Source organism: Corvus hawaiiensis, chromosome 4, assembly GCF_020740725.1.
Source record: "Corvus hawaiiensis isolate bCorHaw1 chromosome 4, bCorHaw1.pri.cur, whole genome shotgun sequence".
NCBI lineage: Eukaryota > Metazoa > Chordata > Aves > Passeriformes > Corvidae > Corvus > Corvus hawaiiensis.
The window spans coordinates 272,473-284,873 of NC_063216.1; the positions used below are offsets into that span (position 1 = coordinate 272,473).

At 45.6% G+C, this 12,401-nt stretch overlaps 1 protein-coding gene across 4 annotated transcripts in view; it reads left to right on the forward strand.

Moving 5' to 3' along the window:
• IQSEC3 (IQ motif and Sec7 domain ArfGEF 3) overlaps positions 1-12,401 on the forward strand; it is a 99,972-nt gene that overhangs the window by 49,184 nt on the left and 38,387 nt on the right. For all 4 annotated transcript variants that reach the window (XM_048299976.1, XM_048299980.1, XM_048299979.1 and 1 more), the window contains exon 3: positions 11,600-11,888. In XM_048299976.1, coding sequence (XP_048155933.1) covers positions 11,600-11,888 — 289 coding nt within the window. The remainder of the gene's footprint in view (positions 1-11,599; positions 11,889-12,401) is intronic.

Below are 12,401 nucleotides of genomic sequence, written 5' to 3' on the forward strand. Positions count from 1 at the left end.
AGAATGGCTCTTTCTGGAAGCATCCAAAGAAACCAGAGGTCTGTTTCAGATGCAGCGTCTCAGTCCTGTAGAGGAGCTCCACCAGGACATTTTGGCTCCCTCTCCCACACAGGCATTTCCCTGCTCCTCTCCAACAGCTGGTGCAGCTACTTTCAGGCAATTGTGGAGAACATGAGGGTGGGGAAGTAAAGTGAGGAATAGATTAGCTCTTCAGCTCTTCAACAGAAGAAAAATATTTCTGGTGGAATCTGGAATCTCCCTGTCACACTGGTTGCTTTCCTTCCCTCAGTCAACACTTTTCTTCAGGATGGTGGAAGATGCTAGGAGAGAGGCCGAAGAAAACACGCTTGAAGTATACTATTTTGAAACTGCAAAGATGCCCATCAGACGCATTTTCTGAGAGTCTGAAGCTGTGTCCAGCCATTGCCTGGCCACATGTTCTTCCAACTCATTTTCCCCTGTTGCTTCTATCACTTACATGGGTCCTGCCCTAGAGGAATTTAGACTTGGATTCAAGTGCTCTTCTCCCACATGTGCCAGTGCTTGCTATTTCTTGGGCCATGGTAATATGTGTGAAAAAGGATCAATCATAGCCAACTTTACAGCTGTGGGAGCCTCTTTCAACAGCTGTTGAGATCAGTTAGTGGCATTAATACCAGGCAATTCACTCTGGCTTGCAGATGATCCTCATGTTCTCTCTCCTATACTGCAAAGAATTCCTTGCCCATACCATGGCAACTTTTTGGTACCAGGGGAATGCAACATAAACGCCTGCTCTATCCTGTGTTTCCTGTGTGATAATGCTACAGACATGCACGGGAAGAAACTATGCCAGCCTTGGAAATCATCCTGTATCTAGCACTAGAAAACGGGCACAGACGGTTGGTAAAATAATAGCAGATGGACTGTGGTGGAGCTCACACCATTCATCCTAATCCTCTGCTAATATCATCTGACCTGATCTGCATCAGTCAAGATGCACACAGCCCCAAAATGGAGCCACTCCAGACCTTTTGTACACTAAGCTGTGCTCTGGTGAACTTGACAGGTGGTTTCTGTGGACCCTCTGCCCACATGCTTGTTAATGGCTTACAAGGCAGCGACAGATAGGGAAAAGACATGGAAAAAAGAGTCAAGGAGAAAGAAAGGGAGACAGACTCATCCCAACAAATGTAACAGTGCTACTGTAAGAAAAATAGATGGCAAACATACTGTACAGAGAGGAAGAATAACAGGAGAGAAGAAGCAGGAAAAGCAGGAAGATAAAAAATAGCTTAAATGAAAGAAGGAACTGCAGGGAACAAGAACATATGAGCAGGAGATAAATGAGCAGGTCCCTTGGCTGGAATAATCCTGTTCATGCCAGCATTCTTTGGCAGTGACACAGTGAGACTGTGGCCTTTTATTACACATTTTCTTGTAGTGTGATGTCAATCCAAAGGCCTTTTGTCTTTTTGGTGCTCTGAAACACTAACTCACTCCTATGAAAGTTCATCTTCTGGTCACCCCTATGGGACAGGCTCTGTGCTCAGAAACACTGAGTTCTCCCTCTGGAAAAACATCTCTGTGTACTAGAATTCCTGCTCCTGCGTGTGCCCCTGGCAGGTTTTCATATGCTTCAGGAAGAACTGAAGAGTCTGAAATGCTGAAGAGGAGCACACTGTACAGCTGCTCAGCCCACCCTGTTTGGGTTCTGCAAACAGAAGCAGATAGCTGAGGGAGCACATGTAAAAAAGTTGGGAGGTATTTGGACTGTGACCTCACCTGTTCAAAAACTGCAGTATAGCTAGAGACTACTCCGTCTTCTGTGAGAAAACATCATCCTGAAGAAAAGTGTCATAAACAGGACCTGAGTTCAGTGAGATTTTTCTTATGAGACTGAGGAACCTAAGTCTGGCCGTGTCACTTGGAAGTGTGTTCCACTAACTTTTATCCATGCTTGGCACTTTGGCTCTTTCCACACACAGATGGTACCATTGCCCCACTGGAAACACTTTACTTAGTGACTAGAGTTGTGTGTCACCTTTGTCGTGTCCCACACTGGTATGGTGGGACTCTGCTCTCCTATACTGCTCTCCTGTAAGCAGGTCATGATGCTGTTATTGTTGCCTGTGTACCTCGGTTGGCTGCAGTCTCTCTCATTCCCTCTTTTGCAGAAAGAGGGAAGATGGGGATAGGCTAGTGCTTTTTTCCTCGTGCCTTTGGAGGTGACTGGCAAAATATAACCAATTCCTGTAATTTCCCAGAATGCACTGATGTGAGAGTGGTAGGTCAAGATGCACAAACCTGGATGGTGCAGAATGATGTTGTGAAAAGTATCTCTGTGCTGTTACAACACAACTGGATCTGATAAGAATGTTACAGAATGTCCTAAAATGGAGCATATTGGGCTAGATCCTCCACTGAGGAAGTTGCAATCCACAGGAATAAAGCCATTTATAACACAGGCCAGGATACTGCTCAAAACCACAGTAGGATTGGTTGAGTCTAGGCAAACTTCATGGTTTTTTTATGATCTTGCCCCAAAAGTTCCATGTCTGAGAACAGAGAATAGGGGTAGGAATAATTTCCATTCCTCATTGGTAAGAAAAGTTGAGGTGCCCTAGGGAAACATGAGCTTGTGTGACCAAATATGTAAGTTGCTAAGTCATCCTGTTTTCCAAACGGGAAAGAAAAAAGATAGAAAAAGAAATAGGGCCTCAGGGAAGAAATGTGACATGAAGTGGATCGGAGTGTAAGTGAAGCAGCAGAGACAAAATAGATTAAAAACTGGAAAAGTAGAGCTTTGTGCCTGCTGCATAAGGCTGTGGGGGTGGTCACTTCATTGGGGAAAGGAGGCAGGAATGCTAACCATGCTGTTTCTATCTTGGTCTTCAGCTAAAGGGCAATGCAAGATATCCCCTAGATCTGAACAGAGAGGCAAAGTTAAAACCTGGGTAATACCCGATTTCCTAAAGCTGGTGAATGCTGTTTGGATTGTCTGTATTGAGGAGGATGGTGATTTGTGGCTTTGTTACTCTTTATGTTGAGGAGAACCAGGCTTCCTTCTGCTTGGTTTGACACAAGCAGTGACCTTCTACTGGGCTGCAGCAGAAGATGAAGTAGAGATGAAATAGCTGAGATAGTAGAGATGAAATAGCTGAGATACTTGAGAATAGAAACAAAATTTATCTGAGTTACACCAAGATCTTCCCATGAAGTGGCTCACTCACTGCCTTCACAAATCAATTACCCTGATGGCTTAGGAAGGAACCGAGAGGTGCAGTCCAACCTAGAGTCCATCACAACAGGTGGAAAAAGAGAACGGCAGAAGCACTTGCCTAGGTCTATAAATGCCGGGAGTCCCTCACCCAGCTCACTGCTGGATTGGGAGAGCAATGGGCTGAGGAACATGCAAACTTTCCTTGTCTTGTAGAGACTCTCCTGCCTCCCAGCCCTGAATTCATCTCATTTTAGCAGTGAAATTCTGTCTTCTGCATGATTGCACCGGCAGGCTTTTGTCAGCGAATTTGGTGATGTTCAAACCTGCCTCGGGGATGAGGAGCCAAGAGGTCTGACTCGAAGTGGCAGAAAGACTGCTGCTGAGAAGCCAAGTTTCTCTTTCCCGGGGTGCTGAGCGGGCAGTTACACTAATGCAGGATGCCATCTGCTTTTTCCTTCTCTAAAAGGTCATGTTTACCAAACACTGCAGAGGCAAGAGAGGTGTGGGGTTAAAAAAAAGTAATTAAACCCTGCAGAGCAGGGCCTCCTGTGCCTTCAGTGTTCACTTGGTGCTCTTCACACCTCAGTGAAGCACAGGTGCCCTGTTTGAAGCAGCCACAAGAAACCCTGTCTGCAGTGACAGGCCACGGGACCTGTGTCTAACCTGCAGAGACAGCACAGCAACCAGCCCAGGGTGCCAAGCCCTGAGGTGAGACAGGCAGCTCAGAAAGGGGCTCCACTTCCTAGGCTGAGCCGTGTGCTCCTGCAGCTGGTGAAACAGGAGGCATGGAGGGGAAGAGGAAAGAGGGGTGTGCCAAAGAGGTGGCCCAAGTGCCATTCTGAGGTGTCACCCAGACACATGTAGGAACTATAAGAAAAAAACTATGACAGCCACCCACACCACCCAGCACAGCCAGCCTTGCACCATGAGCACCACTTCTCATAAAGTGAGAGCTGCCTTAGCTATTCCAAGCCACCCTCTGGAGGAGCCTGTCTGTCCTCATGGAAAAGCAGAGATCTTAGTCCTCTGGTGGCTGAAATCCATCATGGAGAGCCAGGCCCTCAGACAGGTAGCCAGCCCAGTCTGACACCTGGACAATCATCTTTGCACCAGGAGGGAATGGGGTGCTTCAGAAATGTTTAGCTCCTGTAGTGCTGTTCCATAGCAAAAGGCACAACAACACAACAATGTGGGAATTACACAGCACACAGGGATCGAGTTTAAAGACTAAATCTGAAATGAAGGCCCTGACTTTGGCATGATGGTCCCTGTGAGACAGGAGGTTCTCGCTAGTATTATTACATTCTCTGTCTGCTTAATGCACATCTCACTGAAACCACTTCAAGTGATGCTGAAAAGAGGTTGCCTGGTTCAGTCTAAAGGATGTTAAATTTAATTGATTTCCAATATATTTACTGTACAATACTGTCAAATCTATTTTACAGGTGTGCATTCCAGACCTTTTATGAAACAAATAATGCATACTGGAATGCGTAATGAGCTTGGCTAATTACCATTAATTCCTCTTGGGTAAAACTAGTGTGAGAAGATGGCTGGATGCCACTGCTTTGCAAGGTGTTATGTGGATGTAGACAAAATCAGGATCTTGTTCCTATATTTGTCTTTGTTGGGGGAGACTGTCTGAGAAAGCTGCAGCTTGGCTGGCAGGGGATGATTTGCCAAGATCAAGTTCCAAGTTCCCTGCCTTTCTGGCAGGAGAGACTTTTGCCTTCCATCAGTTTCAGCAGGCTCCCAGAGAGCATTGCCTCCAAATCACCCTAAAACCTGAACTTATAAGCAAATCAGAAGCAATTCTTTTGCACTCAGGCCCCCTGCATGTCAGAAATCTCTCAACTTTGAAAAGATCCCATAATATATTACCAAGCCTCTCTCAGCTTTTTTTTTTTTTTTTTTTTTCATTGAATTCTGATGAACCCATTCAACATATGTCATGGGTGTCCTCAGGGAACACTGAAAGGAAATAAACTGAAAAGGCACTTTGGACTCTGCTAAGTCAGCAGCTGATATTTTTTCCTGAGTAGGGAAGCTCAGGAAAGACAGAGGGAACACAGGTTCTTGCAGACTTGGGGTCTGGACTCCATTCTACTGGCATTAGCTAGTGAACTCATTTTCTAATTCTCTATATGGCACTTTGTAGGTTTTTTTTTGTTCTGACATCTCTCAAGCTTTGAAGTCTCGTATAAGGCCATGAGAGGCAATTAATCAGGCCATTAATCACTTACAGCAATTTAAGAACACTGTATGTACAATAACCAACCAGTCCTCATAAGGAGCTCTGTGAAATGGATGCATAAATTTTTGTGGTCTTTCACAACCAGTCCATGTAGTCTTTGCCTCAGTTACAGGTCACAATCCTGCTCACTGACTGTGAATACCATGCAGAAGGCGTTTGGAAAGTTATACATGGGAAACAGAAATATGGTCTTCCCCTGGAGTGACACAGGGACACAAAAAAGAGCTGAGATAAGCCTCTGCAGGACCTCACAGCCATAGCGTCCTTCTGTGCGATTAGCTAGACCTTTTTGCATAACCATTGTACCTAGCAACAGGGCATCTGAACATCCTCTTCTTTAGTGACTGGTTTCTTAAACCACTCACCAAATCCAGAGGTGCCACTGCTATTGTTTGTTACTTTGTAACAAAATCGCTCTTATTTATCTTCAAAATCTGTTCTTCTTGGAAAGGGAGAGAAGGCGCAAAGAGATGAGTTCTGTGTGCTGACCACATGGGAGCTCTGTAGCTCTGGAGTGATCAGTGAGAAAGCTCAGTTTTAATTTCTTACAGGACTAACATTATTGTCCTTGAGAAGAGTAGCTCTTCTGGCCCCTGAGCCCTGTTTAGTCACTCAGCTACCCTGCAAACCCTTTCCTGAGAGCTCTGAAAATTACTCTTAGACCATGAACTGATCCTGGTATTTAACAGTGATGCAATGGAATATAATGGCTGGAGCATCCAACTTCTGTGCTCCTGCCTGCAGGTCTGCCTCGAAATATCTGAGGGGAAGGGGCTGCGTGTTGTTTCTCAAGTCATGAAGTATGGGAATGTCTAAGCCTGACAGTCAAGATCCAGTAGATAACCATGGTTCATCTCCACAGCTGTCAATTAGAAGCACAGATCCTTGCCCAGCTGGAAACATGTATTTCCATCCAGCAGCAAGGAGGTGATGAGGAGTATGCAAGGAAGTGCAACATCCTGATGATGTAGCAAGTGCAAAGCAGTCATATCTCTCCCAGGACAGACAGTGACACAACAGCTCTGTGCAGACATGGGGAGCTGATACTGCTAGAAATGGGCATATGGGCTTCTCTGGCTTGATAATTTACTGTCACAGATTTGGTCTTTACGCTCCCAAAACAGCAGGGAGGGAGAAAAAAGAGAGTAATAAAAACCCCTCACCGTGATACCATTTCTCCTCTATCCTCTCCCTTCATCCTTCCCTTACTCTAATCCTTACATAAAATCTTCCTGAGAAACCTGCACATAAAAGCTAAGTATCAGAAGTCTTACTTACTTGTGCTAAATAAAAATATTTATGGATGCCAGCTGAATTGTCTCAGTGAGAGCTTTTTCACCATCCCTCTTTCTTGAAACAAACACTGGGATTCAGCTCACAACCCTGACATCCGTGTTGTGAAATGCTAGACTGGGGATAGTGTTTTATATAAGCCCTGAGTCAGATTGTCTGTAGTCACCATTTCTGTTGACAAAGCTGGCTGTGTCTGCCACAGGCATATCAAGTCAGCAGTGCAAGCGGACATACCTGCAACACGAGAGACATTTTTCACAGCAGATGGAATCTATCTGTAATAGTGACTAGGCTTGTTGTTGTGGGCCATAAAAGTCATGTAGGAACACCTAGGAGGAAGAGAACAGCTGAATTTGTAGTCTTCCTTTTTATGTGATTGCAAGTGATTTACATTAATATTGCAGCTTTGAATCAGACAGAATTCAAAGAAATTACAAACCTTCCCTAACTGATTGCGTGACTGTAAAAGCCGTGAATAATGGTGGCATATGATACTTGAGGACAGCAAGTAAAGAACACTGATTACAGCTGAAACTGCAGGGGTGATGCTGGGATTCAGAACTAAGTTGACCTAGCTGGAGTTTGGCCGGGACTTTGGGATTCACACCTTAGACTCTGCGTGGGACTTCTAATTATGACAAGTGGTCAGACCAATTTTCTCATCCAAGAAACAGAATGTGCAATAGCTCCATTCCCTTTCTTCATCCCACAGCCAGGGAGTCTGATTGCTTACTGGCCAAGGGAAAGCAAATGAATTCCCCTAATTTGCTTAATAACATTTTTTTTTCCCCAGAGATCTTTCATGCTATACTATCTATCCTTGCCCTCCTTACTTTCCGTACTGTTTGTTACTGTGATTATAATAGATCCTTGAGCCTTCTTTTGTTAACAAAACCTGTGTCCTACCAATGCAAATCAACGGTGTCACTTGGGACAGAGGGAAAATGTCAGGATTGTTAAGTTTTAGTTTATTTCACGGTAGCATCAATTTTGATCTTTAGCAGTGTATTTTATTTCTTATTTGGGGCTTCATCAGTCATTGCTACTGGAGAACAAAGAATAGGCCTTCCCAAAACACTTCCTCAGAAACAGGTTCAAGATGGGAGTAAACCTGGGATGAATACAGGTTTGGTAAGTGGAACCATAGGGCTGTAATGGTAACATTCAGACTGCTAAGCAATATCAGTCTTTACCCATTTTTTCCACTGCTTATAAGTCACTGAAGTTTACCGCTGAAGCTGAAATTTCCCAGGTTTGTTCAAAGGTGAAGTAGGTCTGCCTTTTTTTTTCCCCAGATTTTTTCACACTAAAAAAACTTAAAAATGGTTCAGCCATTTTTTATCACATTTTTTCCCACAACAGAACATGCAGAAACTATTCCCACTTCAGCAAGAGTGTTTGCTATCGCGTTCTGGACAACACAACAGCCAAACCAGCATGGGTTTAAAAGTTTATATTTAGCATAAAAACATCTAGCTGAAAAATGCCTTTGAGTGCTCCAGTGGAATCTGATTTTGATTTGACCGAATTTTGACCCTGAGGAAATTCCATGCATAAGCACAATCCGTTCTGTATGGCTGTATCCACCGGGCTTGGAGCATGCATGGAGGAGGAAGGCAGGGTTAATGTGTATGTGTGCTTAGCTGATGTCCTTATCCCAGCACAGGGTCTTTAGGGGCTTCAGTAATGCCCTGGGAGAGCAGTGCTGAGGCTGATGGTGCTTCTCACACATCTGTGGCTGAATAGTCCTTGCAGTCTTAGGGCCCTCCTGTGTTTTGAGGAATAACCTAAATGCCTAAGGAGGTTAACGGAGGCTTCTTGAGCATTTTAGATTGGTCCAACACCCTGTGCCTCCCTGGCAAGGGTCAGAATCGGGTCTGGTGAGGGTACCTAGGGTCAGACACTGCCCAGTCATCAGTAGATCCATGGTGATGTGGCAGGTCCAAGGGTTAGTTAGGAAGTCAGTCTTCAAGGTCCAGATCAAGTGGCCTGTGGCCACATAAAGGGGAAAGCTGTGGCAGGGCTGGAGACCAGCACTCTTACAGTGTTTCTGGGGCAGGGATTGATGGCTCCAGGCTGGGGAGAGAGCCTGGGGAACCTTCATATCTGGAAATATATAAGAGCTGCCTGGAAAAGGCCCAGATCAACCTTATCTGTCTCCGAAAATGGCCCTTCTCTGAACAGGGAGGTGGAGGAGAGACCTCCAGCCTTCCCTCCCAGCCTAGGTTAGTTTGCGATTCTACAAAGCCTGCTAGTTTTACTTCTGCATTAGCAGAGGATGCAGGATATCCTGTCACTGTGAATGTTACTCACTCAGGCTCTACACTGTGTGTGACAGAAAACCAAGCAGAGAGATGCACCCACCAGAGGTGATGTCCTCCTTATGGAGCAGCAGGACTGAGCACCGCAAACCCTTAGGCACGCTCCATGTTCTACCCAGAGCAGCCAGGGGAGTCCTCGGGAAAGCAGAGCTAAGCATATGTGCCAGTGTTTAGAGGACCATCATGTCAGGGAATATTTGCTGGCGTCTAGAGTCCATTGAGGCTCCAAGGGAAGTCAAGGGAAGGTGAGCTCTCCATCTGACTGCCTCAGGCCCTGACTTGCCCTAAAGAAGGTCTGCATAGCACATTGGGCACTGTGGCCTTGACTCAGCAGAGCAATTTGGAGTGTGTGTCTTGCTGAATGAGAGCTTATGCATCTAGCTGAAATTGCTTTATAGGGTACAGTCCAGTTCCCACTGAAGTACTCAGGAAGCTTTTGCCATGCACTTCAATGAAAATGTGATCAAATCTATGTCCCCTGGTCGTCCCTTAGGCTGAGGATAAAAATTGCTGCTCTGTTGGTTAAAATCAGAATGGATAGAACGGGGGCTGCCAATAAAAATGTTACAGTGAGATCTGTAAGGGAAAAGCCCTTTAGTAAGATTTCCTGCAATGTGGATGGATGTAGAACAGAGAGAGTTAAAATCAAGAGTTAAAAATATCTTTAGGTGTAGGAAAAAGTGTAGCATCAAGAATAGAACAATGCAAACTTTTATAAGGTGTTCAACCTAAAAGAACAGTTTTATGCCTCATTTTAATGTATTTCCTGACTGATGAGTATGCAAAGACGTCATTTTAAGACTCTTTGACAGTTGGTTATATAGCATTTATGTAAGAGACTGGTTTCTTCTGTGAATTTATTTTTTTAAGTGTAACTAGTGACTACAGGTATATGTATAAAAGAAGAAACTTTCTAAATTTAAGTCCTTCATCTTTCTTAATTCTGAAGTTGTGGTAGTGCCTGGCTCATCAGACTTGGAGCCCTCTTAGAAACTGTGGGAATATTTCTAAATTTGACTGTTAATCTGTTGAACAGAAAAAGCTGCCATTGGAGAGAATAAACTTCCTTTCAAAGTACTAGTACGTGTGCAAAAGTGCTCTGAGGCTTAGGAGGCAAAGTCTATCTACAGCTAGAAGATTTGGACTCTTAAGGGCTTACAGCACTTTTGAAAATGAGACTTAAATGCTTCTAAGTAATCTGGGCACTACAGAAAATCATATCTAATTTCCCTCTTTTTGCTCTGACATCAACACCAATCATAAAAGGATTTATTATCTAGTTGATAGCAGAACTGGTTTTATGTGGAGCAAAACCAAGAGAAAGAAATATGATTCAGAAGTGAATTAAATAATTTGATAGTGTTTAAATATGGGAGGCAGTACATATCCTTGGTTTCAGTGAAATTAAATGCCTTGGTTCCATAGTAATTATTTCCAAAGTTGATGTTGTTCCCAGCTAAATGCTCATCCCTTGGAAACCATTGAAACTGTGTCTGATGGACATGGTGCAGTAGCAGCCAGAGTCCATGTAGGCATGAACGCTCCTGGAAATCATAAATTATTCCTCTGTAGCCACAGGAAGGAGGCTAAGGTAACAATGAACAAACACTCTCACGGTTCAAACAGAACCCCAGAATAACAAAATCTTGTTTGAAATTTGGTGATTTTGGAATATAGTTGGGAAGAGGGGTTAAGTACAGACTTCCTCATCACTTCAGTGGATCAGACATATGCTAATCCCATCCTGCCTGGAGCAAGATGTCAGCTCTCTTAGAGTGCACTGTTGTCAGGCCCTAGTTTTGCACAACTGCTGCTGTGGCTGACAGGAGAAAAGAGAACTTTCCCTTCTCCACAAGATCTCAGTGGCAAAGCAATTTGTGTGTCAGAAGGAGGCGGCTTCTTTCATGGAAGCTCTGCAGTCTGTGATGGCTGTATTGGAGACGCTCTTTAAAGGGTCAGGATCTCAGGGCTGGCTGGCTCTGCTGCCTCTTTATAGTCTCAGCTCTGCAAGAGTTTCTCTGGAAACTCTGCAACATTCAGTCACCCCTGCCCCATTTCCCACATGCCCTTAGACACTCCCAAGGGAAAACTGGTTCCTTGGGATCCAGGCTCCATGCCAGATGGGACTCAGAATGTGCAGGGAGATGCTGAGCAATAGGCAGCAAGTGCACAGGGGTGATTGCCAGCTGCTCCAGAGGGCAGGAGAGCAGTCCATAGGCCATAACACCCTCCTTGGCTCCCCGCCTCCTCCAGCTGCAGCACCTGGAGCAGAGGCAGCCAGGCAGCTCCTGGAGTCACAGGACTGGTTCATACAGGGGTGCCTGCCCTTAGAGAGGGAGGCATCAGAGCTTTGGCTGGATCAGCCTTGAGTCCTGACCCATCACTGGAGGAGACCCCTGACAGCCCAGGCTCCCCAGACATTTAAAATGCAGCTCAGGGAGTGAGTATAGTGAACAACAACAAACATGACCATAAACCAAATATAATATAAACAAATAAAAAAAGAGAAACGTTGCGTTTTGTTCACAGTGACGATCCCAGCGGTTCCACAAGCAAGAAAGCCGGGTGTGAAACGGAGGATCCGAAGGAGGCCGGCAGACAGAGTGGCCAGGAAGGCAGGTCCGACACCCTGACGCTAAAAGCCCAGCATGCGGAGCTCCAAGAAGAGCAGGCAGCGGGGTGTTCCCCTCTGGTGCAGAAGGCGAGCCTCCACCACACGGGCTCCCCAGTGAGAGTGCAGCGCAGCAAAGGGACGGCCTCGTGTTCCCATGCAGCTGCCTCCGATTATGAGCTCTCCCTTGACCTAAAGAATAAACAGGTACCAAGGCTTCCTCCTCAGGCTGTGGGAGAAGGGGATGGGGCGGGTGGGACTGCATTTGCACTGTGGTGGGACGACTTTCAGCAAGTACTTTAGCCTTTTGTTCACCTTGAGCTTTGGCCCTGCCTACCTGCCCCTTAGGCTTCCTGGGGCTGATGGAGGAAGTAGCTTCCCCACCTCTGGCTGAGTCACCCTTTCACCCAAACCTGCCACTGTCTGCTCCTCCTTGCCTGGATTCTGTGGTCCAAAATGGACCTAGAAACCCAGCTGTGAGTGTAAGCTTAGAGATGGGCATCCAGAGGTAGTGCCTTGCTCCCAAGCGTACAGTGCTTGTGGGGCTCCCAGCAGCTGGTTGTTCCAGGTGACCTCCCTCATGGGAGAGTCTCCAAGAACCATCTTGCCATCTTGGATCATGCGGGGCAGGCCCCCAGCACACTTTTGCATTGGCATGAGCTTTCAAGAGGAAGTGGGGTTTATTCAGTGAGTGTCCTGCACAGTATCTACCATGATATT